Raw genomic sequence first — 22,517 nt, 5'->3', positions numbered from 1 at the left:
ATCAAGAACCCTCAATTGTCCAGTTCTACTGGATATCTGGTGAAAACAGCAAGCGGTACAAAAACCTGTCAGTTAAAGTTGTCTAGATAAAGTATTTTATATAATCTGAGGAAGCATTTACTGTAATGTAGCACTGCGTCTTCAGGGGGAAAAAAAAGTATCATTCTTTATGTGCCAATCACTCTGAGGTCTGGCTCCCACAGGAAAACTGAACAAATATCCCAATTCTCAGTGGATCATGGATGGATGTGCTTCTTCCAGCAAGTTTAACAGTGTCAGTAGAGATCCCAATGTCATTTGGGATACAGAGAAGACTTGGTAGAATTGTAAGGACTGAAGGTTTCTGCTGGGAGAACCTCAGTAAAAGGTAAAAGAAGCTCTAGGCAAACGGAGGCACTTCCCCATCATCCACATTGGCACTGACACTACGTGTGAGCCAATGGCTTGTTGACACGACTGCTGAGCAGTGAATGCAGGGGGAACACAGCCTGTCCCCAGCTAAAAACAGCTCTACTCATTTCTGACTTCACACCAGAGAACAAGATTCTTTTTGTAAATCAAAGTGGTCGACTGGAACTGGTTAAACCCCTCTTTGGAGGATGGCCCTTCAGAACAAACAGCTTGGCACTAGTTTAAATTGTAAGCACACTTTTGGGCCTCTGACCACTGTGAAAACAGTCCAACGCCTCTATGCTGTAGCAAATAATATGTGAGGCTGTAGGAGAAAGATGTTCTCATTTTAAAACTCAAATACGTCTTCCTGAGATCTGAAAAACAGAGACAATCTTTTTTTTTTTCCCAAAGTCTGTATTCAGTCACATCCAACTGTGCAGTGAATTTTGAAAAGCCACAGCGATGTTCCAGGAATACTGAATTGTGTATTAACATCTATTTTTGCATGCTTTTGAGCAGAACCGGAATTTCATAATGATTTTTGTGCAGAGGATGTTTGTATCCACTCAGATTTTTCTTCTGATTTAAAGGCTTAATACACTGTGAAAACATCAACAGTCCTGACGAGAAGAGGCAAGTTTTACATTTCCCCTGAAAGATGGGAGCCTTCACAGTCATATTTTACAACCCCTACGCTGGGAGACGGATTCTGCTCTACATTATGAGAACAGTGCGTGACTTACAACAGTGATTCACCCATTTTCTTGGATTCTTATTAAGAGTTTTTTCCTTCCAAATGATACCTGGGCCAAAGCCATCTTTATGTGAATGGTTCCCATCCCAGCCAGTTCTGCTAAGGTTTTGCAAAGCAAAACAAAGCACTGACCATTTAAAGCATTTATTTTCTGGAACAAGTATCTGCTTATTGCTTTCCTATTGATTGTTTTCCCCTACATTTTTTCCTTCCATTTTCTCACTGCCCTTTTTAATTCTTACACTTCCTTTTAAAAGCTGTACAGTAGCGAATATGTTGCCAATCAATGATTAATAAATCCCAAAAGCTCCTCTTTTCCTGAAGCAGCTGCCATTTCCCTGTCAGGTGTGGCTGGAGCAGGACACATCCCGTCTGTGACCAGCAGGAGGAACCTTGAAGCGGAGTTCAGATGAAACTGCTGCTCCTCCAGTGCTGGTGGGATGAAGCTGTGGGCTCAGGTGTGCAGACAGTTCACAGATTATTGGCACACAAAGTCATTCACACGGTAGAATGAATGAAGAGCCACAGCAGTGGAGAGCAGACCGTTCTACCCAGGGCCTGGGCAACACCTGGGACCCTCAGCATCCCCCAGTGTCCACAGTTCAGTCCCCCATGTGCACAATTTGTTACTGAGTGTCTGCAGAACGTCTCTGGTCTGGGAGAAAGCCCAGGTACAGCCTCTCTGGAGTGCCAGCCTCACTGTGGAGTGTTCCCATATGGTTTGTCAGAGATAAAATCACTCTGTCTGTGATGTTATTATGAAAATGTTCCTTCAGCACTGAAACCAGTAGTGACAGGACGACTTATGTTGGCTAAATCTTGAGTAGCTACACATGCAGAACTACCGTTCAAATATTTCAGGGCAGGAAGACCCTGTACCCTCAATTACACAAGCAGAAAGAATCTGTCTCTACTGAGAACAAAAATAATGAATCTATATAATTAAGACAATTATAACACTCCATAGTTACCACCATTTCAACAGTGTCTCAAATTAATGGGAAGCTAGATGAAGTATTAACGTGGCTCAGCTCAGTGAGCTAAATGAAGCTCAGGAGATTTTTATATTAAATATACACAGTTCTCAACTGAAATAACATAAATTTTACATAATCCTTTCTATATTCACCTCTGGAAGCATTCAATAATTTTCTATCATATTTTTAATATTTAATGTACATAACCTTGCATTACTTTTAAACTTGTGAGATGTAGCAAGACCTCCAAGCTGAAGGATCAATGTGGGTTAAAACAATGCCACCCTCCTACTGACCTGCTCTGCTCCTGAGTAATTTAAGCCATAAATCTACCTCAGCTGCTTTGCAAAATGACCATTGCTGTTGGACAGTTAAGGTCTTGGTCCTGTATCTGATCTACACGGAAGAACCTTGTGGCCATTCAGAGTTCTGAAACCCTCAGGGATCACTATGGACCATGGGAATGATTAATGCTCCAGCTTGCAACCTGTGGCCGGTCCATTGACTTCTCCTAAGAGGTCTATAAAAGGTAAGAAAAGCAACACCTGTCACCAAGAGACCTGCATGCATTATACAGGAGTCTGTGTAACATGGAAACACTGCCAAGCACCACCATCAGAAAAGAGGATGGAAAAGCTGCCTTGATGTATAAACCAAATTGTCCATTAAAAACATTTAACTCCTTCGCTTACCTTTAAAATCAAACTGGTAGATGTTTTTCAAAGATTCATGAAGAAAGTAAAAACTTCCTAGAGCCTGTAATAAAACAATAATAAAATATGAAATTAAAAAAATATCCACTTTGGCTAACTAAATTCAAAAGAATATCATGGTTTTCAATTAGAAAAAAAAACCGCACAGAAGAAATTTATTCATGTTTAAATTTTCTAAGATCTATAAAAATATTAATTTCCTTTATTGCTTCTCTGAAGTTTCATCAACCCTTATAAAGAAGATCCTTAACAGGTAAGGGCACCACAGCCAGTGCACATTTAAACACCAAACAGATGGACATGATGGGTGACACCAACTGGTGCCCTTCTGGGCCCCAAACACAGCCCCTCAGGTCTGTTACAAAAACATGACAATATCTCCTTCACTTTCAGAGCAAAACCAAAGCTTTTGGAGCCTGTTGTACAGGAACAAGGGAAAGTTTTCCATTTTCTAACTTGCACCTCAAGCCTCTGCAGAAGGGGCTCCGCAACCTCCCAACAGCCTGACGTGTTTTTTTCCTACCCTGAGAATGAAAAAGTTCCTCAACAGGGACAACACCCTCTGCCTTCCTGCTCCAGTCTTCTCTCCATATGCCCCTTTTCCCAAGACTCTCCACGGCTGCCAAACCAGGGTGCTCAGGCCAACAGTCCCTTCCTGGCTCCGTTTGTGCCATGGGAGTTTTGCCATGATGAGACTTACAGGTACAGTGAGCTTGCTGCTTGCTTTGCCTTCTCCTCAGTCATGTCATACACTGCTTTCCTCCAGTTAATGAGAGGAAAATTACGTGTTAGAAGAGAGCAAATGAAAATCAAGTGAGAAACAAAAAGCAGTGTAAACAGACTTATAGTGGAATAGGAAAAAATTTAGAAATTTTAAATGAGAACTTGATAAGCCTTCAAATACATTTGATGCACTCAACAGAAGCTGAGAAAAAAGCAGCCTGCTACTAGACAAACTCTTACTGAGAAGAATAAAAGAAGCAACGCATTAACCAAAAAGGATGATTTAGTTTCATTCCACTTCGGCTCGGGGACTGCTGCATTATTTATAAGACGCTGCACATCCAGAGATTAAACATTTGCTGATTTGTCAAAAGCACAAACATGAGGTCCTGCCCATCTCCTTGACATATTAGTCCATCCAACAGAAAACACTGTCACACGTTTAATTGATGAGTACACGTCCCTGCGACCCAGGCAGATTCCTTCGGGCCTTTGGGCTTCTTTTTTATAACATGGAGGAGGTGAACAGGGAACTGCAGGAGACACTCCTGTGAAGGACTCAAGGTTAACTGTGCTGCAACAAGGACACACTGCCAGGAAAAAATAAATCCTGGTACAAGATAAAAGCACTGCCACCTGATACTCCCAGTTGGTCCATCCCTTTCTTCAATGCACAGGACAAAATCTGACATACATAAAGATAACACTTTGCTATATAATAATACTCTTTAAGAACTCAGTATAAAGGTACAGCTTTATTTCACCTTCTAACATGGCCTTCAGAATAAAAAAAAGGAGCCTCAGCAAGCACCTGGGAAGTATCATCCCAAATGCCTCAAGTCTGAAAAATTTAATAGCAAATGAAAAAGGGATCCTGGAATGGGAACTCAGGCTATGTCAGTAACGTGTGGCCAAGTCAGCCTACCTGTGACATCTCAGTGCTGTTTTTAAGGGAGCTTTTCTTTTTCCCACTAAGCAGAACAGCAGGATCATGCTGTCAAAGTACCTCCAGTCCATGCCCTGCCCCATGCAGTCTCCTCAGAGAGGAGACTCAGAACTCTCCTGGGCTGGAGCCTCCCTCCCCTCCTGAGCTGCTGCTTCAGTGTCTCACCACCTTCATGGTAAACTTTTCCCTTTATTCTCATCAGAATTCCCTATGCCACAGCTAAGTAAAAAAGATTAATTATTTGGAAATAGTGATCTGTCCAAATCAGGTACAAATCTGGGTGACAGAATTATGAACTCTGAAGCTTCTCATGCCACATATCAACAAGTAAACCACGAAGAATCCAGATGCTCTAACATCTGTTTTATTTAGGTGCCATAATTCTATAAAAAACACTACTGTCACCCGTCCTCAAGCTACAACTTCCTTTCTGAGTGTCACGATTCGCTCATTGCTAGACTTCTTACAGCTTTAATCTCAATTTTAAAAACTAATTTTGAAGACTTATGCAGTAAAAGTTCGGTTTCATAGTTTGCACTTCTGGAACAGAGTGTCAACTACTCATGCACAATGAATCTGTGACAGTGATGAAGTAACTCCGTCAATTTTCAGGAACTGATACCACTAACATTAAGACAGCCTTGGACTGTGCAACTCCAAACACCCCACTGAAAAGAATCAAAACTATAATGGAATGGAAATTACAGCTATCGCTATCTTCCGCATTGTTATAGACTTAATCAGGTTTAGGTACATAAATGTGAACTTGTAAAAATGATGGAGTGCACTTATAATTCCCTGCCCTAATGCAATGAAATATACATAAAAAACCCTTCCAGGGCCTAATGCTTAGGCCCTTTTGTTGCGACGATTATGTTAATTCAATTTATTTCTCATAAAATGCCAGTTTAACAATACAGTTAAATGAGATTAATTTAAAGAGTAGAACCTTGCTTTATTTTCTTATTTACAATTTCAATATCCTTTGGAAAAAGTAGCAGTGGCACATACAGCAGCAGCAGTATGTACAGTATCTAAGTGATACAACACAGGAACACATTATAGATTATAAACCACCCAAAGAGCTCAACTTTTAAACATCTCAAATGCAAAGAAAGCAAGCTATTATTTGTTCCACTTTAAGGGTTGTTGAAATGGATGACTTCTGCTGTTAGTAGAAGTTCTACACCACTTGTAAATAGATGCTTCTACTCAAATGGAATCTCAGTGGTTGTGCTGTGCACTGTCCCTTCCTTGCTCAGTTACAGAGGCTTCACCAGTTTAAATGAGCCGATCTGGGAATACTGCAGCCCTCTTCATTCCTTCTTCTGGGAATACTGCAGCCCTCTTCACAACAGCCCTTCTAGAGCACAAACCTGGAAAACAGTGTGCACTGAGGGCCACTGAGGCTGACTTCACCACACATCAGAGACAATGCACGTTCTGCAGCTGTGCCCCTTCAGACAGTGCCACCCCTGAAGGGATCAGCCTTTCCTCTCCAGCATTCAGAGCACCCTAATTTCTGAGGGCAGGGCTCAGACATGGTGCAGTAGCTCTCATCAGCTGCTCCGATCCTGAATGGAGCACTCCTGCCCCAGGGAACAAACAGGGCATGGCACACGCCCTGCCACTTGTGAAGTCGCACCAGAGTGAAGTGCAGGGAACAGCCACAGGCTTGTCTGCTTGACTTCCCAAGCAGTCTGCAAACACAAACTAGTCATGGATTCCGTTTCAGTAGCCTCAAGTCAGAGTGATGAATGGATAGCTCACAGTTCGGCTCAGATCAGAAAGTTCTTAACTTGTCAGGCCAACCTCCATGCTCCTGGGCTAGTAACTAAAATCATCATACTTTGGAGCACCAGAAGTTTCTAGAAGCTCAGGGAGACCATCCCAACCTGTTGGCCTCAGGTGGTCACAGGGACAACACATGTAATTCCTGGGACTGATCAGGCAGGTGAATTAGGAAGAAATTCTTCCCTGTGAGGATGGTGAGAACCTGGCACAGGTTGCTCAGAGAAGCTGTGGCTGCCCAATCCCTGGAAGTGTGGCCATTCCATGATTCTGTGATTTCTACCCTACTATTAAAGCCAGGGACTGACAAGATACAAAGGGCTTCATCAGAGCCTGAGGTGCCCAGTTACTCCCAGAAGTACATACACAATTCAGAATAACACCCATGCCCACAGGAAAACACCACACAGTCACTGCCAGCAGCTGTACTGAAATTTATTCATATTTTACTTCCCAGAGGAGATTAAACATTGTAAATAGACATGAATATATATATGTATCTCTCTCTCTCTATATATATACACACATATATATACACCCAACTAAACCAGCAGAGAGCATCAAAGCAGAAAGGCAGGTGGCACAGTCATGAGCAATACTCAATTTTAGCTTGGTCAAGTTCCTTAGAAACACACAAGATGGTAAAACTGATTGTTCTGCTGTCTCCCCTGCTCACTATAACTAAACAGCTTGGATTTAACACCCCTATAATCAAATAGTCAAATCAGCACACAAAACCCTGCAAGTAGAGCAGGGAAAATTTCTTTTGTAAGCTCCCAGGACCTCTTTCAATATCACAGTCACTAACTGCAGAGTACACAGGCAAACACATCCTGGCTTTTGTAAGAATGGTCCCTCCGGAAATGCTCAGGAGCTCAGGGAGAGGCCAGGCATTATCTCAGGCAATGCTGCTTTTAACAACTGCTTTTTCCGGACTGACAGAAGTACCTGACTGTTCCTACCACGTCTGTGTGTGGACCTGTATTGCAGCTGTAGACACAGAGCAACATTTACAATACACTGGGCACGTTCATTAAAGGAGCTTTGCATCTGCCCCAAAAATGTATTATGAATTAAAAAACAGGCATCTTCTCTCTGCTAGCAGACTGAAGTTAAATGTCCACTGCGTTTAATTAGCTTCCAGAATGATACTCATTATGGTATTGGACATTTCTTTCATTATTCCATACCAAAAGACTCATCTGGGAAAACTGGTACTGATGGCAAGATAAACAAATTGGTTGTGATGGATTACACATCTGGCATAATTACAAACACTATTTCTTTGATTATACAGAAATTTGACACAAAAGTTTGAAGATTTAAACAGCTATAATTTTTTAACAGCTTATTGGCATAATTTCTTTTTAAAGTAGGCCATTTCAACTGTGGAGATTTAATGCATAAAGGAAATAGCTGAATAAACATTTAATTACTGCACAGAGTAAACATTTACTGCATTACCTCACTAAATGTGATAGTTAATATATAAAGATTGCTTTAAATATATTTAAAATAAATTGCCCATGATGACATAGAAACTGTAATTCATGTAGTCATAAAATCCATAATTAGCTTTAATGAATATTTAAAGTCAAAGTTCAGCCCAACTTTTTCAATGTTTAACCTACTATATCAATATAGTTCAAGGAATTCATTTATCATGGAACATGACAATGTCTGAATATGAATTAGCGCGGGCACTGCTGACAGGAAGCCCTTATCTCCTACCAGCCTTTTTGGCTCTGCTGAATGTCAACAGTGAGTTTGGCAGGCCTGACACTATTGATTGCCCGCCTGCTTTGCTACCAACAATTAAAAAAGTATTTCACATGTTTATAAACCCGAACATCAAGAGCAGGTATCACTTTCCCATTAGCGAGATGGAGTCTGTGAGTGGCCACATCTCAGTCAGGGCGAGCACAGCACTGGGAGCTGCAGCAGCCCCAGAAGGGCCGACAGCAATGTCACACAGGAGCTGTTATGGGCACGGCACGGGGACACTGTCAGGACTCATTTATGTCCCAGTAAAGTTTAAGAGACTTCAAAAGACAAACCTGAGATGGGAAAGGGCAGGGCCTGACCTTCCTTGCACGCCTGGGGGATGCTGAGCACTGTCAGGGCCTGTGGCCTGGGCCAGCGCGATGGCTGCCATGGCCGGGGGCCACCTGCTGCCACCTCCCCAGCCAGGGGCTGCCGGGCTCAGAGGCTGTGGGTGCCCAGCTGCCCCCAGGCCAGGCCCCAACACCCAGGGACTGTGGGGTACCTCCCTGCTGAGGGAGTGTGGGGGTACCTGTTGTGAAGGGTGCCCTGCCACGGGGTACAGGAACAGCAAAACAGCTCCAGAATTCTGCTAGGGAACAAGCCACTGGCTACCTTGGATTTCTGTGGCACTTTAGAAACACTTTGTGAAAATACCCACCTTTAGTTTGGCATAAGAAGGCTAGTTTTGATACAGCACTGGGAGCTGCAGCGGTCCCAGAAGGGCCGACAGCAATGTCACACAGGAGCTGTTATGGGCATGGCACGGGGACACTGTCAGGACTCATTTACGTCGCAGTGAAGTTTAAGAGACTTCAAAAGATGGGAAAGGGCCACTTTCGCAAAAACAGAGGAAGGGGAGCTGCAGGACAGGCTGGTACCAACACACCTGAACAGTGACTGATGAAGTACTGACACCACAAGCGACAGTGCAGGGTCTGCCTGCGGCTCTGCCACACTCGATTCACTACAGCCAAATAACACCAACCGCCTATTGCCCATTCAAGGTTAAAAACCAGGCTGGGTACACAGATTAACTCATTATAAAATACTCTGTCGCTTTTTATTTGCAAACAAATTAGGTGTCCAGCAATTTATCATTTCCTGAATTAGACTTATCAGCTAAAGCACATACAATTAAAGTGCCATTGAGTCTGCCCGGACAGCCCTGCTCCACCTGACGTGCAGACGGCCGGAGCCCGATCCGACCATTCCAAACAATTACACGCCACTCCCACAGCTCCATATCGCAAACACAGGTATCAGCTTCAGTTAAAAGTATTTGAATAATTACATCTTTAATAAAGTGTCAAAGTGAGTGGGCTCCAGATACTCAGTGACAAACTTCAAAAACTCTCTCGACACATGAGAACTTGTTCTGTATTAAAAACAATAGTTCAGTTACATGTGATAATCTCATTAAAGCAAATGGAATTGTCCACTTGGAAAGAGTAAAACCAGTGGTAGGATTGGCACTGCAAACTCTCCTACTCCATAAAACCTAAACCAATGTTATGCATCATAACATAAACATACAAATAAGATATATATAATACCCATGCTGTAAAGAAGCCACTTGCACTTTTATCTTACCAGTGTCTCCAATGCTCATTTCCCAGTTAAGTCAGTGCTGCTGGAGCACTGGAGTCTTCTGGAAGCAGAAGCAGCAGGTGCAGCAGGTAGGGATAAAAAAGTGTCCACTTTAGGTACTAGGAGTCCCTAACTCCTGGGAATTTCTTGACTATATTAGATCTGTACCTGTGAAGACCCTTCTGCATTTCTACATTAATTTCCACATGCTGGTTTTGACTTCAAAAGTTATTTTGTCTTGAAAAAATCTAATTTGTTTATAATCCATTTATTTCATGGACCTGCCAGTTTTTCAGACCAACTCTTCCAGCCATACAGCTGCACCAGGCTGGCAAGTTGACCTCCATCTGCTCTGTGCCAGGTGAATCACCTCAGACTGCCTGGGTTCCCAGCTGTCACAACACACAGTGTGTTCCCAGCCATGCTCAACTCACTTTAGTGCCACAACCTTTGCTGTTGAGTCGTAGCTGAGCATCCCCAGACATACTTGTAACATCTAGCACTGCTCCCTCACTCTCTTCCTTCTTACTTCTTCACAGCAGCCCTTTCAAAGTGCAGGACCAATAATAATGCAGCTATCAAGGGGGATAATCACTATAAAATGTACCACTAAAATCCAAATAATTTAAAAAAAAATTATGATTTGTTTTTGCTTTTATAATAGTTGAATTAAATGTAATTAGGAAACAACTGATGCACAGGTGTTCATATATAGTTTTATAGCTTGTAACATTTATTCTCATTACCAGGATTCAGATATTTTCAAAAAGGCTTATCTGTTTAGGTTTCTGTAAAGGTTAGAACTTGTCTACCTGACAGACTGGAGTAACTGTTTTTTAAAAATTCCAAGATATCTAAATCCCAAGTCATTTAAATTCTTAATCAAGGGATCAACATAAAAAAAGAAACCTGTCTGCCATCCTGGTCATTACAGATACCTCAGAGAGGTCTCTGCTAACAGCAATCAGCCAGGGTACATTTTCCGGAATAAAACTGAAGTCCCGGGAGCTTTCATTTTCCTGTTTTGAAAACTAACAAAATGAGGGATCTTCAGCTAACACGATCCATCTATACCATCTTCTCTTTATAATTTCGTCACAACAAACGAAAAATCATATTCAATTTTAAAAGATTATTTGGGACCAGTTAATTTAAGAAGAGAAAAATTAACGAACAAAACTTCTGAGCTATGTATTAACATGTCTGCTGAGTAAATGAATAACCCATATGTAACCTACCACATTGACAAAGAATATTTAATGCCACTTTTGATACTTATATATTTCACAAAAAGATTTCATATTTTAATTAAAAATAAATTCAATTTTAAAAAAAGTCAGACAGAGGTTCTTTTTCTGAAAACCAAGATTAGTGACAGACCAAGGAGCCAACCTGAGCTAAGGGAAGTGTACATGTGCTGTGCAGTTACAAAAAAGGCCACTTATCAATATTCCTAAACACAAAGTAGAGCTCTCACAAAGTCATTAATCACGCTGTTATTTAATATTTCTATTACACAAGCACTCCGGAGGCCCCAATCAGGATAAGAGGCACCCAGCCTGGCTCCGCACCAGTGCGGAAAGGAGGCAGTCGGAATACAGGATGCAGAGCTGTAGTTCAGGGCCACACTCTGGATTTGGCCCCAGCAAGTTTTAATAGGCCTGACAGCAGGGAGTGAGTGTGATCAGAGAGCCAAAACCTCAGTCGAGGACATTCAAAGCCAGAGCAAAGCACCTTGCCCTGCTCAGAATATTCATTGACTCTTCAGGATGGAAAAGGACAGAATGAAAGTCTGATTTCCATCAGTAAGCACAGCAGACAGGATAAGCTAAGTGCTTCTCAAAAAATACACAGGTAAATGCTAAATACTTCACAGTTATTTCAGTGTTGAGCCTCATGGAGAGCCTAAAACATCTTCTGGGTAGTTAAAAGTTCCCAACCAACAAGCTCAAAAAATTGTCCAAAGAGCCAGTTTTATCCCATGGATAGTGGCAACAGCTCCTGAACTTTAAGAAACAGAGCTCGAGTCTCAGGTTGCAGAAGATAATACAGAAGTGCAGAATATTATTTTTCAGCTACATTCTATATTCTGTGTCCCATGGATTTTTGCAGCCAGGCCTGGTCGGAAGAAAGAGCAGCCCAAGGAAAACCCTTTCCTGCTGGGCACTGGACAGTGGTTGATCTTGGAACTTGGACCCAACCTGGATGGCTTCTGAGCAGATGGGAGACACTGCTGGATGCTTAATGCTCTACCACAGTTCTCTTCTAATAAGAAAAAAAGGTGTTTTATTTGGGGGAAAACTGGTAGGTTGGGTGACTCCTACTACATTGACTCGATTCTAAATAATCTTAATTTTAAAAACTTTAAATCAATTCAGTGTTTCATTGATATATTCTTACATAATACACTCAAGATGGCAAATTCAATTTGATGAGGAGGCATTAATGTCCATTTCATTTAGCATTATACAGGTCATCTCCAAATAGGAAAGTACCATGTGGTAAAAGGTTGTATTTAGCGTGTCACAGTCACTGGTGGTTGTTTTGTATCTCAGAGAACCTCTGTAGCTGCCTCAAAATAAGAGATGATTGATTTACAAAGTACCAAATTTCAAATTTCATATTCTAGGACTAAACATCAAATAATTGGACAAAGCTGTCCCCCTGTCTGACCCATCACAATCAAGCCCCTTTCAAGGTTGACTGCCTGCATAAGAAATATGTGCATAATTTCATTTTGTCTCCTGTCCAACATCCAATGTTAGAAGTTAATTAAATTGCTTGTCCATTGTATTCATCCACTTACAAAGTTAATGATATTCTGTTCCTGAATTAAAGAGAATTTTATAAAGCCTGCACTATGGAACCTGGCATGCTGTACACCGAGGAGCTGAACCCTGTCATGGTTCCTGATTGCAGCTCTCCTAATTAGGAAACAAAATGAATGTTTCTGTGTCTGCCAATGCAGAGGACAAGTCATTCCAACAGCGAGGGTAAATGCTCCGTACAATAGCAACTTAATAATATCTCATGTTTGACTATAATAAATTCTGCAGGATTAATAAACCTGTTAAATTTTTAAATTACCATAACAAAGATGAACTGCAGTAGAACAAGGCAGACTCAAAAGAGGGTCACAGACTTGAGGGACAGAACAGCTTCTTACAAGGGCATCAACCTCGAGGACACTGAAATCACTGGTTTTCAGTCTGGTTTGAGATGAAGAAGGCAAGTACAATGCTATGGCAATCTGCTGGAGAAGCTGGGATTAATAATTTAAACTGCTCTGGTGCTACACCAACCTGGTACCTGTGCAAGACTCCTGAGCAGCCACACAGCCAAAAGTGTAACACAGCTGCAAATCCAGGACTTACAATGGCACTCCTGCCACCCCGGAACGCTGCTGAGGACAGTGCTGATGCCACCATGAGCCAAAGCCAGAATCCAGCACAAAACCTACACACCGTGTGACAGCATAGCTGGTTTAAGCAAACATAAGAAAACATCAGGATTAATGAAAAGGAACTATTTTTCCTGGAATTATAGACAATAATTATATGCAGAATAACCAAATGCCTGCTGCCACTTTGCATTTCTTCATGTACACTTCAGAGCAATAGTTTGACATAATCAACTTTGAACTATGCTCAGCATTTTCTTCAAGTGGTTTTATTTCCAAAGTAAGGTTGCATGGACCAATCCCAAAGATGTATTTCAACTAATGTAACTTTTTTCAACTGCAACTCATTAAATGGTATTGGCAAATCAATAAGGACATAAAGATGTAAAGCTTTTCTTTATGAAATAAACCAAATTATACTCTTCTAATCTAAACACTCAGTCAAGTCAATTGATAATTAAATCACGTAGAAAACCTGCCCTGTTATTAAAATCTTTTCAGAATGTCCATGAGAGTTTGAGCACGCACTTATATAATACATAATATTTATACTTCTGTCTTTCAGAACTTTTCAATTTCAATTAAAATTCTGTAATTTTTATTGGGAATCACATTACATGCATGATAGAGATAAGCTAATTAAAGGACAATCAGTTCTAAGAGATGGCCAACAATGAACCTAACCAGTTTACAAATTACCTATGGGCCACTCAACCAGAGCATGTGGACAATTACAGAAAAGCTTTAATTGATTTTTAAAATTTCAATAATATGGTACATTTTGTACATTCATAAGTACTCTGTTTGAGCTCTGATTTCTAGCATTAGGGGAAATACAGGCTACAGTGTGGAGCCTGGACTTGAAGCTCAGTGCAATGGTGACGTTCCTTGTGCACCCCAAACCAGCCAGGCCTGCATCTCAACCTAAGCAAATACCTGGTTTACTTGGTGTCATGTTTTAAGATAATCATATTTTAAAGGAACACATTCCTGACCAATTACAATTAAAAGGTATTTAGCACACTCACTTGAAGTTGGTTACAGGTAGGCAGGTTCCACTGCTCTGATGACAGACAAGAACATTGTTCTCTGAAAATTCTGGCTACTGAACTGAATTACTCAAGAACAAACTAGAAACTGTCACTCTCTGACTCACTGGTAACACAGCAAACAGAACTCCTTAATGCCCTTTTGTCTCGACATCCTATAAAGTCTGAAACAAAAGGAGGTTTGCCATGGCCTGTTTCTACTGCCTCCTCTTTGTTTCACTGTGGGGAGACTTGACAAGTCCCAGAGCACTGGCTATGAGAAGAAAAGACGAAGCAAAGGCATCTTGTCACCGTGGAAATCCAAGGACATTGCGTTATGCTAGGAACAGAAACTCCAGCAATGCTGTGGATGCAGGCATGCGGATGCAGCGGATGCTGCTGTGCAGGGAACTCATTTTGTGAGGCTGACCCTGTGTGACAGACATCACATAAACAGTGAGCACTCACATCTCCTGACCTGCTTATCCTGGTGAGATCCTGGAGATGAACGGCACACCAGGACCAATGGGCCCACATCTGCCAGCTGACCGGGCACGTCAGCTTGGATTTATCCTGAAGCAGAAATCCAGCTTCGTGGTAGGGGCAACTTGGAAGGATGCCACCCTCCCTGCTGGAAGAGCTCATTTCACAAAGGAAACACCATGAACAGTTTAGGAAGAACCTGTTGGAAATATGTTTGCCATATCTTGCTTGGAACTGCAATTCATCATTCCATTAATGCTTTACCTTTGGAAGTCTCAGACAAAACTTCAGCTGTTGAACTGCCATAAGGGAATTCACAGTGTGGAGCCGGAAACAACAATACAGCTGCACCCAAAGGTTTTACCATCTTCATGGTGGGGGCCTGGCCTACAAGGGCAGCACTTCAGTACTCATACCTGACTTTAAAAAACCCATAAACTAAAAAAAAAAAACAACTAAAGGACTCTATAGAGCATATGAAAAGTGCGTTAAGATTGCTTAATTTACCAGTCTGTCACCACTACCTTGCTCAAACTCCTTGCTACCATCACCATATTACCATTATTTTCTAGCTTTGAGCTAGTAAATGGTAAAGAAAATATATTTAAGCATTTCAAGAACAGCAGAGCATCGTAAGACACTTTGTGAAGCTGATCCATCAATAACAAAAAGTCCACTGTACAAATAAAGCTCATGCTCCTTGATCACATGGAATTTGATAAAAGGAATATGGGACTAAAAGCCTCCGAACTCGCAAAGGAGGCCTGACTTCACTACAGTTTCCAATGGGATTAACTGAAGATCTGTTCCTGCTCAGGATGATGTCAATGCTCCTGCATGAACTGGCAGTGACGGTGCTGAGCAGGGCACTGTGGGCTCTGGTTGCTCTCAACAACCCGAGAGACAGAATTCCAGCCCGGAATTACAGGGGGGCTCGAGAGCCACGCTGGGCTGCTGCACTACCAGAACTACTGTCCTTTTACATCTCAATCGGAGCACAAACAAACAGAAAGCATTTTCCATTCCTAAACCGAAAAATGCTTTCTCACAAAAACAGATGAATTAAAAGGCCTAAAAAAAAGGCTCTTTCAAAGTGGAAGCTATCAGACAGTAGGGCTGTTATCAGTCAGTTGTGCTGTTAGTCCACCCACAGGAAGGGTTTTTCACCCTACAGGCTCACACCTTGGATTACCAAAAGCCACTATCTGAAAGGAATGTTTCAGTAACAGTGGAAGTGAGAAAGAAAACCTCTATATTGCTAGAAGTAATAACTTGAATTTTATTTTAAAACTGAGAAGACAAAAATAGTCTGTATAAATCAAACAAGTTGTCTCTTCATGTCACTTTTATGATGGACATTAATCTTAGTTTCTAGACAGAACTGCTGTCTGATGTAACCACGCTTATTGACTTAATGGGAAGAAATTTATATTAGTCTAGGAAGCTGTGATGAATGCAGTCTTAAAGTTCAATGACTCAAACACTTAGTAACCTCAAACACTGACCCAGGTAGACAGAAACTTAAATCTTAATCCTGGAGCATAAGTTTGTGCTTCATTCACATTTTGTTGCTAAGACATTTTGAATCTTCATGCGTTTTTACATCTCTTATAGCAAATGTGTGTGTACACACACACACACACACCCCCAGTACATGCAGCACACACTGTTTCCATACAGAGAGGGAAGGCTTTGTGCCCCATTGTCCTCTCTGCCCAGCTCAAGAGATGCAGGTTCTCCCAGAACTAGCACCAAGGCACACATCTTACCCTGGATCTGGCCTTTGCCTTGCAGTGACTGGCCCTATCTTTAACCTAGTTCAGTTCTTCTGGACTTAGGAAAGATCTGATAAACAGACTTCACTCCTAAGTATGTTGAAATACATGTGTTCAATGAATAGAAATGTTCCTTTAACTGGGAAGAGACAATATCAGTGCAGCAAAACCCACTTAGCTGCTGGGATGTCACTGACAACGTAGTCAACAAGTGATGGACCACAAACAGGAATGTTACACGTCATCACACAATTAAAAACCTTTAGTACTGACTCCTGTGAAAAGCGAGGCTCAGGGTTTTGCGTAATTTCGATTTAGAAAATAAGACAAAAATTAAAACAAACCCTTGATGTCTTATGGCTCACACATTCAAAACTGAAGATCCCTGATGTGAAATAATACCTAAAATATCTGAAATATTTTAAAATATATGGACACCGGTGGCTTGATCTGTTGATTTTCACTGTAGAGAAAACACTCCAATTCCACCCCCCACTGTCTAAACTTAGAAGAGAGTAGTTAATTAGCTTATGAAATCCATTTTTATAGCAACACCCATTCCACACCATCAGGAGAAATTCCCAGCTGGATGTATGCTGAAACACTGGAGATGACAAAATGCACCAGAGACAATTTATTTGGGGCCTTCGTGAGAAGTTGGTGCATGGAAATAGGAATGTTCCAAGTCAGAAAGAACAAGGCAACCTAGTTTAATCTGATTATTCTGAGGTTGAGGCAACATATTAATCAAGTGGACAAAACAATTCTATTAATGACATTCAAAAGGTACAGTACGATAATCAATCTTTGACTATATTGCAAATGATAAAACAAGCATCCAGAAGGGTTATGCTAATTGCATGTTTCAAGTCAAATGAACCCATTCCATGCTTTGTCTTGTTTAGACAAATAGAGCATTCCTGTCATTTAATTATATTTCAGATGTCTATACCAGTGTCTGCAGCGATACATTAGCCTACAAAGAACTGGAGATAGACTGTTCCTTCCTGCTCCAGAAGCAGAAACACTGGGGAGCCACGGAGGCTTGGCTGCAGGGACACAGGGACAGATCCTGGGAGGACGCTGGGAGCAGCTGTGTGCCTGCACATCCTCCTCCATCTCAGCCACACGCTGCCCTTCCTTTGCAATTCCCTTCGAGGGGAAGCCATGCTCCACTTCGCCATGCACACCCTCCCTCACCTGCAGTGCAGGTTCCAGCATTTCAGTCTTCAGTGAAACAGGAACGTTTTTAAGTGAAAGCTACTAGACCTATAACAGCACCCAAACCCACAAGGAACTCAGAGCAAACAAGTACATTCCTAAGTCTGTAATTATAGAAAACCAAACCCAGAGACTTTCTCCCAAATCCCAGTCAGAACATCCTTTCTGACAAAAAAGGCATACACAAGTTTTCCTTAGTTTTCAAAGACAGTTTTTTTAAAAATCCCAAGCACAGATCATTGCCATGTATTTCGGAATCCTAACCCCATGCCTTTTGGATCTAGCAAGAGATCACATTTTCATTTAATGCTTTTTCCTCCTTTTTCCTCCTTTAAGTGAACAAATGTAAGCAATAAAAAAATTCAACTTCCCACGTTGCATCATCTTTCTCACTCTTAAGGACCAGTCCCTTGGTTACGTGCAAGAGAAATGACATCCTAAGGAAGCTGCACTAACAAACCCACAGATGCTATTAACTTCAATAGACTTCCTTGGGAATTTACAGAGTTACCAACTGAGAAGAATTTAACACTTCAAGTCAAAGAGCGTGATCTGACCCTATGTTTTCTTAAATGGCAAAATGTCCTTTTTCAGAAAGGAGACACTCGATTTTGAATTGCAGTGACTGCAAGTACCCTGATTCACCCACTGTACTGCATTGCTACACTACTAGTTATGGTTTTGTCTGGTAAAACTAAAACATAAAGCATAAGGAAAACTAGCTTACTAGCTCAGGACAGGGGAAAAAAGTAAACTTGCTTCTATATATGAAAACACAACATCAATTTGGTACAATTTAGCATCCACATTTAATTTTGAATTTTTACACTGCAAACTATCAAAATAGCAATACTTGTTTCCTAGCCACATTTCAAACAAATTATTAGACAAATTCAAATCACCAAAATGAAATTTTTGGCCTTAAAGTATTCCATATATACATATCTGCTAGGACTTCTAAAGCATGCTCCCTGCCAGGGTGGTGACGTTTTTAGGTTAAAGGCTTTACAAGGATTAGTCGTCATTTTTACTATTACACGCTGTTTAGTCACCCACGTAAACTCATGTCAGCTTGGCTTAAATTAACTTTAATTCAGGTTTGCCAAAGAAGAAAATCAGACTGTAACTAAATGAGGTCAAGGACTTTGAGGACCTCATCGAGTCCCACAATACCTGGATCTCTTTATGAAGTCCATCTGCTCATCATGAGTCGCGCAAATGGGTGCAAGTATGGATGGCAGATTAAATAACTCTGTTTAATATTAGTCAAAAATAAGAAACAATAACTAATATTTGTAAAAAGTTACACCTGAAATATTCCACTCTGTCTTATGTTAAATGTACTTAGCAGAAAGGTCAGAGCTCCTGAATTTGCTAGATAAATAAATGTTGGTGAGGTGGATGAATCACTGGAGAATTGGTGCATGGCAGCGAATGAATAACCTGCAAATGCTTCCCAAACCCCATTATTTCCCTTTTTCCAGTAGGCCAAAGATTCATGTCCCTGCATGCCGCCAGTTCATTACAGAGAAATATCATTCCTCTCCTGGCACTCTCTGGGCGGCCTCTCAGCCCCACGAGGACCCTTTAATGTTTAATTCCCCATCATCTGCTCCAGTGAACAGCTTAATCTCTGCTTGTATGATCAATACTATATCAGTGTAAATTAAAATGACAATTTTAAAGTAATTAAGCCTGTTAATGCTCGATTCAAATGTCATTATTTGCACAAGGGATTGAGGAGAAATTACATCGTGTCCAGGGTGACAGGAAAATGTTTGAGCCTTCTCAATCCTGTTGCCGCTGTGCCACTGGAGGCTTTAGCAAAGCAGATTAACTTCTAGCTCCCACTGCCAGGATACCTATCCAATTTCAAAAGAGGATAACACGATTTGATAAATTTAATTCCAGCTACAAACTCAATTATTGTGATAATGGATGAAAACTGGGAGGAGACACTAAACAAGACCCACATAAAAAATACACTTAACTTCAGAATGAGATACAACAGTAATTGTTTTATTTGATTTGCTCTATCCCTTTTGAAAACCCTTTAAATAATTGTGATTGTTAGAAGAATGGCCAGCATTTATTAAATAGCATGAGCTCTGAGATCAAAGTGGCTGCAGTTTAAAGGATTTTGGTCACAATAGAAATGTTTGCTATCCGTCGTTGTACAGCTACATTTATTAGACAAGTAAAATTACATCATTACAGTATTGGATCTCATAAATAGATCTATAAAACTCAACTACGCTCAGATGAAATCTCAGCCCATTCTACGTGCTGGCCTTTCCAGACCCTGCCGTGACAGCCTGTAGTCATTTATTATTTCAAAGCAAGATTTTAATAATAGAAAACCTTAAACTTTATGAGACAGCCATAGGAGTGGGTTTGGATTTCACGTCTGACCAGCTGAAAGTGCAGCTGAGCTATTGTTACCTGAGCTCATCTCTAACTCCAGGATTCAGAAGTACACAGCAATTTAGGCAAAACCCTGGACAGAGCCATCAGTATTTGATATTTTGAAGCAGATAGTAAAAGTGAAACACTGTATGTCATGGATTTAACTCAATGATAAGGAATAGCAGAAAACTACTTCTGCAAGTGAAGTTTCAGCAGTACCAAATTCCTACTGCAAAGGTACCACCAGCCCCCAGAGGTGCCTGAGAGGTCCATCAGCATTCCTGTCACTGGATATTGTTTAATAAATTCAGTTTATCTGACCACTTGCATTTCCTGAAGTTCTCTGAAATAATTATATTGAATTTTTATTAGTGCACATGAAACATTTTTGGCTTGCACTTCTTTGAATAATAAATGGCATATATTAAAGTGCCTTACAGGTCTAATAACTTGCATCAGATCCATGTAGGCCTGTCTTATTAACTTTTAGTTTAAATTACAGCAGAATTCATCAATCAGTGTTTCTAAAAAGCAGACTGCACATTGCCACAGACTCTCAAGAAAAATGGATCTCAGGACAATTAAAACATCTACTGTGTCTCCAGTATTTAATCAGAAAATCTATCAACCCACAGATTTTCTTAGATGAACTGTCTAAAGAAGAACCCTGAGAGAGTAACCAAAGACTACGAAAATTTTTTCACAATAATGAAGAAAATAAAAAGAAACAATTGAGCTTTAAAAGTAAGTTTAAGTTTTTAAATTAAATGCATTAACTGTAGCACAAACAGACTTCTGAAATTAAAATTAAGGCAAGCTGAGGGAGTGGCGTGTCCTAGGTTTGGTCACTCCTTGCACACAGCACTGCTGCTGTGGCAGAGCTCAAACCCAAGTCCCCAGTGCCATTTGCTGTAATGAAAAATAGCTTCCTCCTGCAGGAATAGCTGCAGATTCAAAACTAGGAAGACAACATTCAGAAGTGGGAGGCTATAGGAACGCTACTGTGAGTTAATTACATTTTGCTGTGATAATTATGAAAACTTTAAATTATAAAGTTTCTGCACCAAAACAGAATCAAACTGCTATCTTCAAAAAAATGCCCAACCAAAAAATGTCAAACCAGTGGGGCCACTGTTGCTCTGGGATTCCCCTGGTCCCTTCAACCACTGCTTTACTGTTTCTCTTCTCGTGTCAGTGACAGGCACAAAGACTTGGCTGCTGCCAGAGAGTACGGAAGCACGGATCTGGTAGGCAGGGGGTTCTCTTCTCCAAGAAACTTGGAAGAGGAAATTAAACAGACATTTTCTGGTTTGTTTGGTTTTTTTTAAATTGAATTAGGAAATATGAAGTAACACTTTTCTCACACCACAGCAAAATTATCACCATTGACAATGTTATGTAGTATCTGCACTGACAGCTTCAAATATTTCTTCAAATATTTTCCTGTCACGCAACACCAAAAATGAATACAGACATGAGTGCTGACCATGCGATACTACATGCATTCTACATCTAGTTGAATTCATAGACCATATACTAAAGAGGAGCAACATGCTGAGAGAATTGAATGAGACATTTCTCCTCAAGCATCCAGCTGCTCCCGCGAGGTAGAGCAGAGAGTGTGGCCTGGCGAGGGTATGGATGAGGACAGCTCCCTCACCCCTCTGGTCAGAGCAGAGCTTGTTGCCCGCTGGCTGGAAGGAAAGAAAGGAAAATACAACTTTCTAATGAATGCCTTAATACGTTATTAGAACACTTTCCTTTGTACCTCACATAAAATCTGTGTACATGCTACTAAAGCTTTTCTGGTTTGCATTACTAGCAGGGTGTGTTAGTGGACATCCCACCATATGGAACAACACATTAATTGTTTCCCTATGTACAATAATAGCTCCATTTATCACGCACATGTTGACCTGTGTTGGCTTTACAAAGCTTATTAATTATCACTGATCTCAGTGCCTAAGAACGGAGGAAGCATTGGTAAAATTCACCCCAAGTGACAGATTCATTCAGAATTGTTAAACATACCTTTGCTGTTCAAGGTATAAAAAGTGTTCAACCTCACTTTGCTCTTCAAATTGCACCAGCAAGGTTTTAAAGAAATAACGTTGGTCAGCAGGAACAAATCCTACATTACCGGGAGTCCATCGTTATTTGTTTATCCTCATCTCTGTTCTGTTTCCAAGCACCTTTTCCTTTTAATACTGTGTCTAGTATGAGCTGATTTTTTTCTACTGGGTTTTTATTAACCCGTGAGAAGGCAAGGAAAACCAAATGGATTAAAAGATTATAAATCTCACCTATCTTCATACCTCCTATGCGTATTTGCTTCATTTAGCACCTGAAGTAAGGAGGGGCTTCATCTGGGTGACGGAGGGTCTTTGTCCTAAGCTGGTGTCTCCATGAAAAGCTGTTAACATCAGGTACCAGTCTTGGGCAAATAAACCCTTTCTGGTGAGGCAGCACATGGGTGTGTTATACCCAAACTCTGCGGCTTCAGTCCCTTCATGAGAACCCATCCAAATTCCCAAAGGACAGGGGTACTTTATAAAA

General features: G+C 40.9%; 1 protein-coding gene across 2 annotated transcripts in view; it reads right to left on the bottom strand.

Annotated features, from left to right (window-relative positions):
- Nucleotides 1–22,517, bottom strand: part of INPP5A (inositol polyphosphate-5-phosphatase A) — a 184,192-nt gene that overhangs the window by 85,952 nt on the left and 75,723 nt on the right. For both annotated transcript variants that reach the window (XM_051801198.1, XM_051801199.1), the window contains exon 5: nucleotides 2,817–2,880. In XM_051801198.1, the coding sequence (XP_051657158.1) occupies nucleotides 2,817–2,880 (64 nt within the window). The remainder of the gene's footprint in view (nucleotides 1–2,816; nucleotides 2,881–22,517) is intronic.

The sequence above is a fragment of the Manacus candei genome, unplaced genomic scaffold (genome assembly GCF_025592945.1).
Source record: "Manacus candei isolate 608988 ecotype Guabito, Panama unplaced genomic scaffold, ASM2559294v1 h1tg000050l, whole genome shotgun sequence".
NCBI classification, from domain to species: domain Eukaryota; kingdom Metazoa; phylum Chordata; class Aves; order Passeriformes; family Pipridae; genus Manacus; species Manacus candei.
This window is presented reverse-complemented; position numbering and strand designations above follow the sequence as displayed.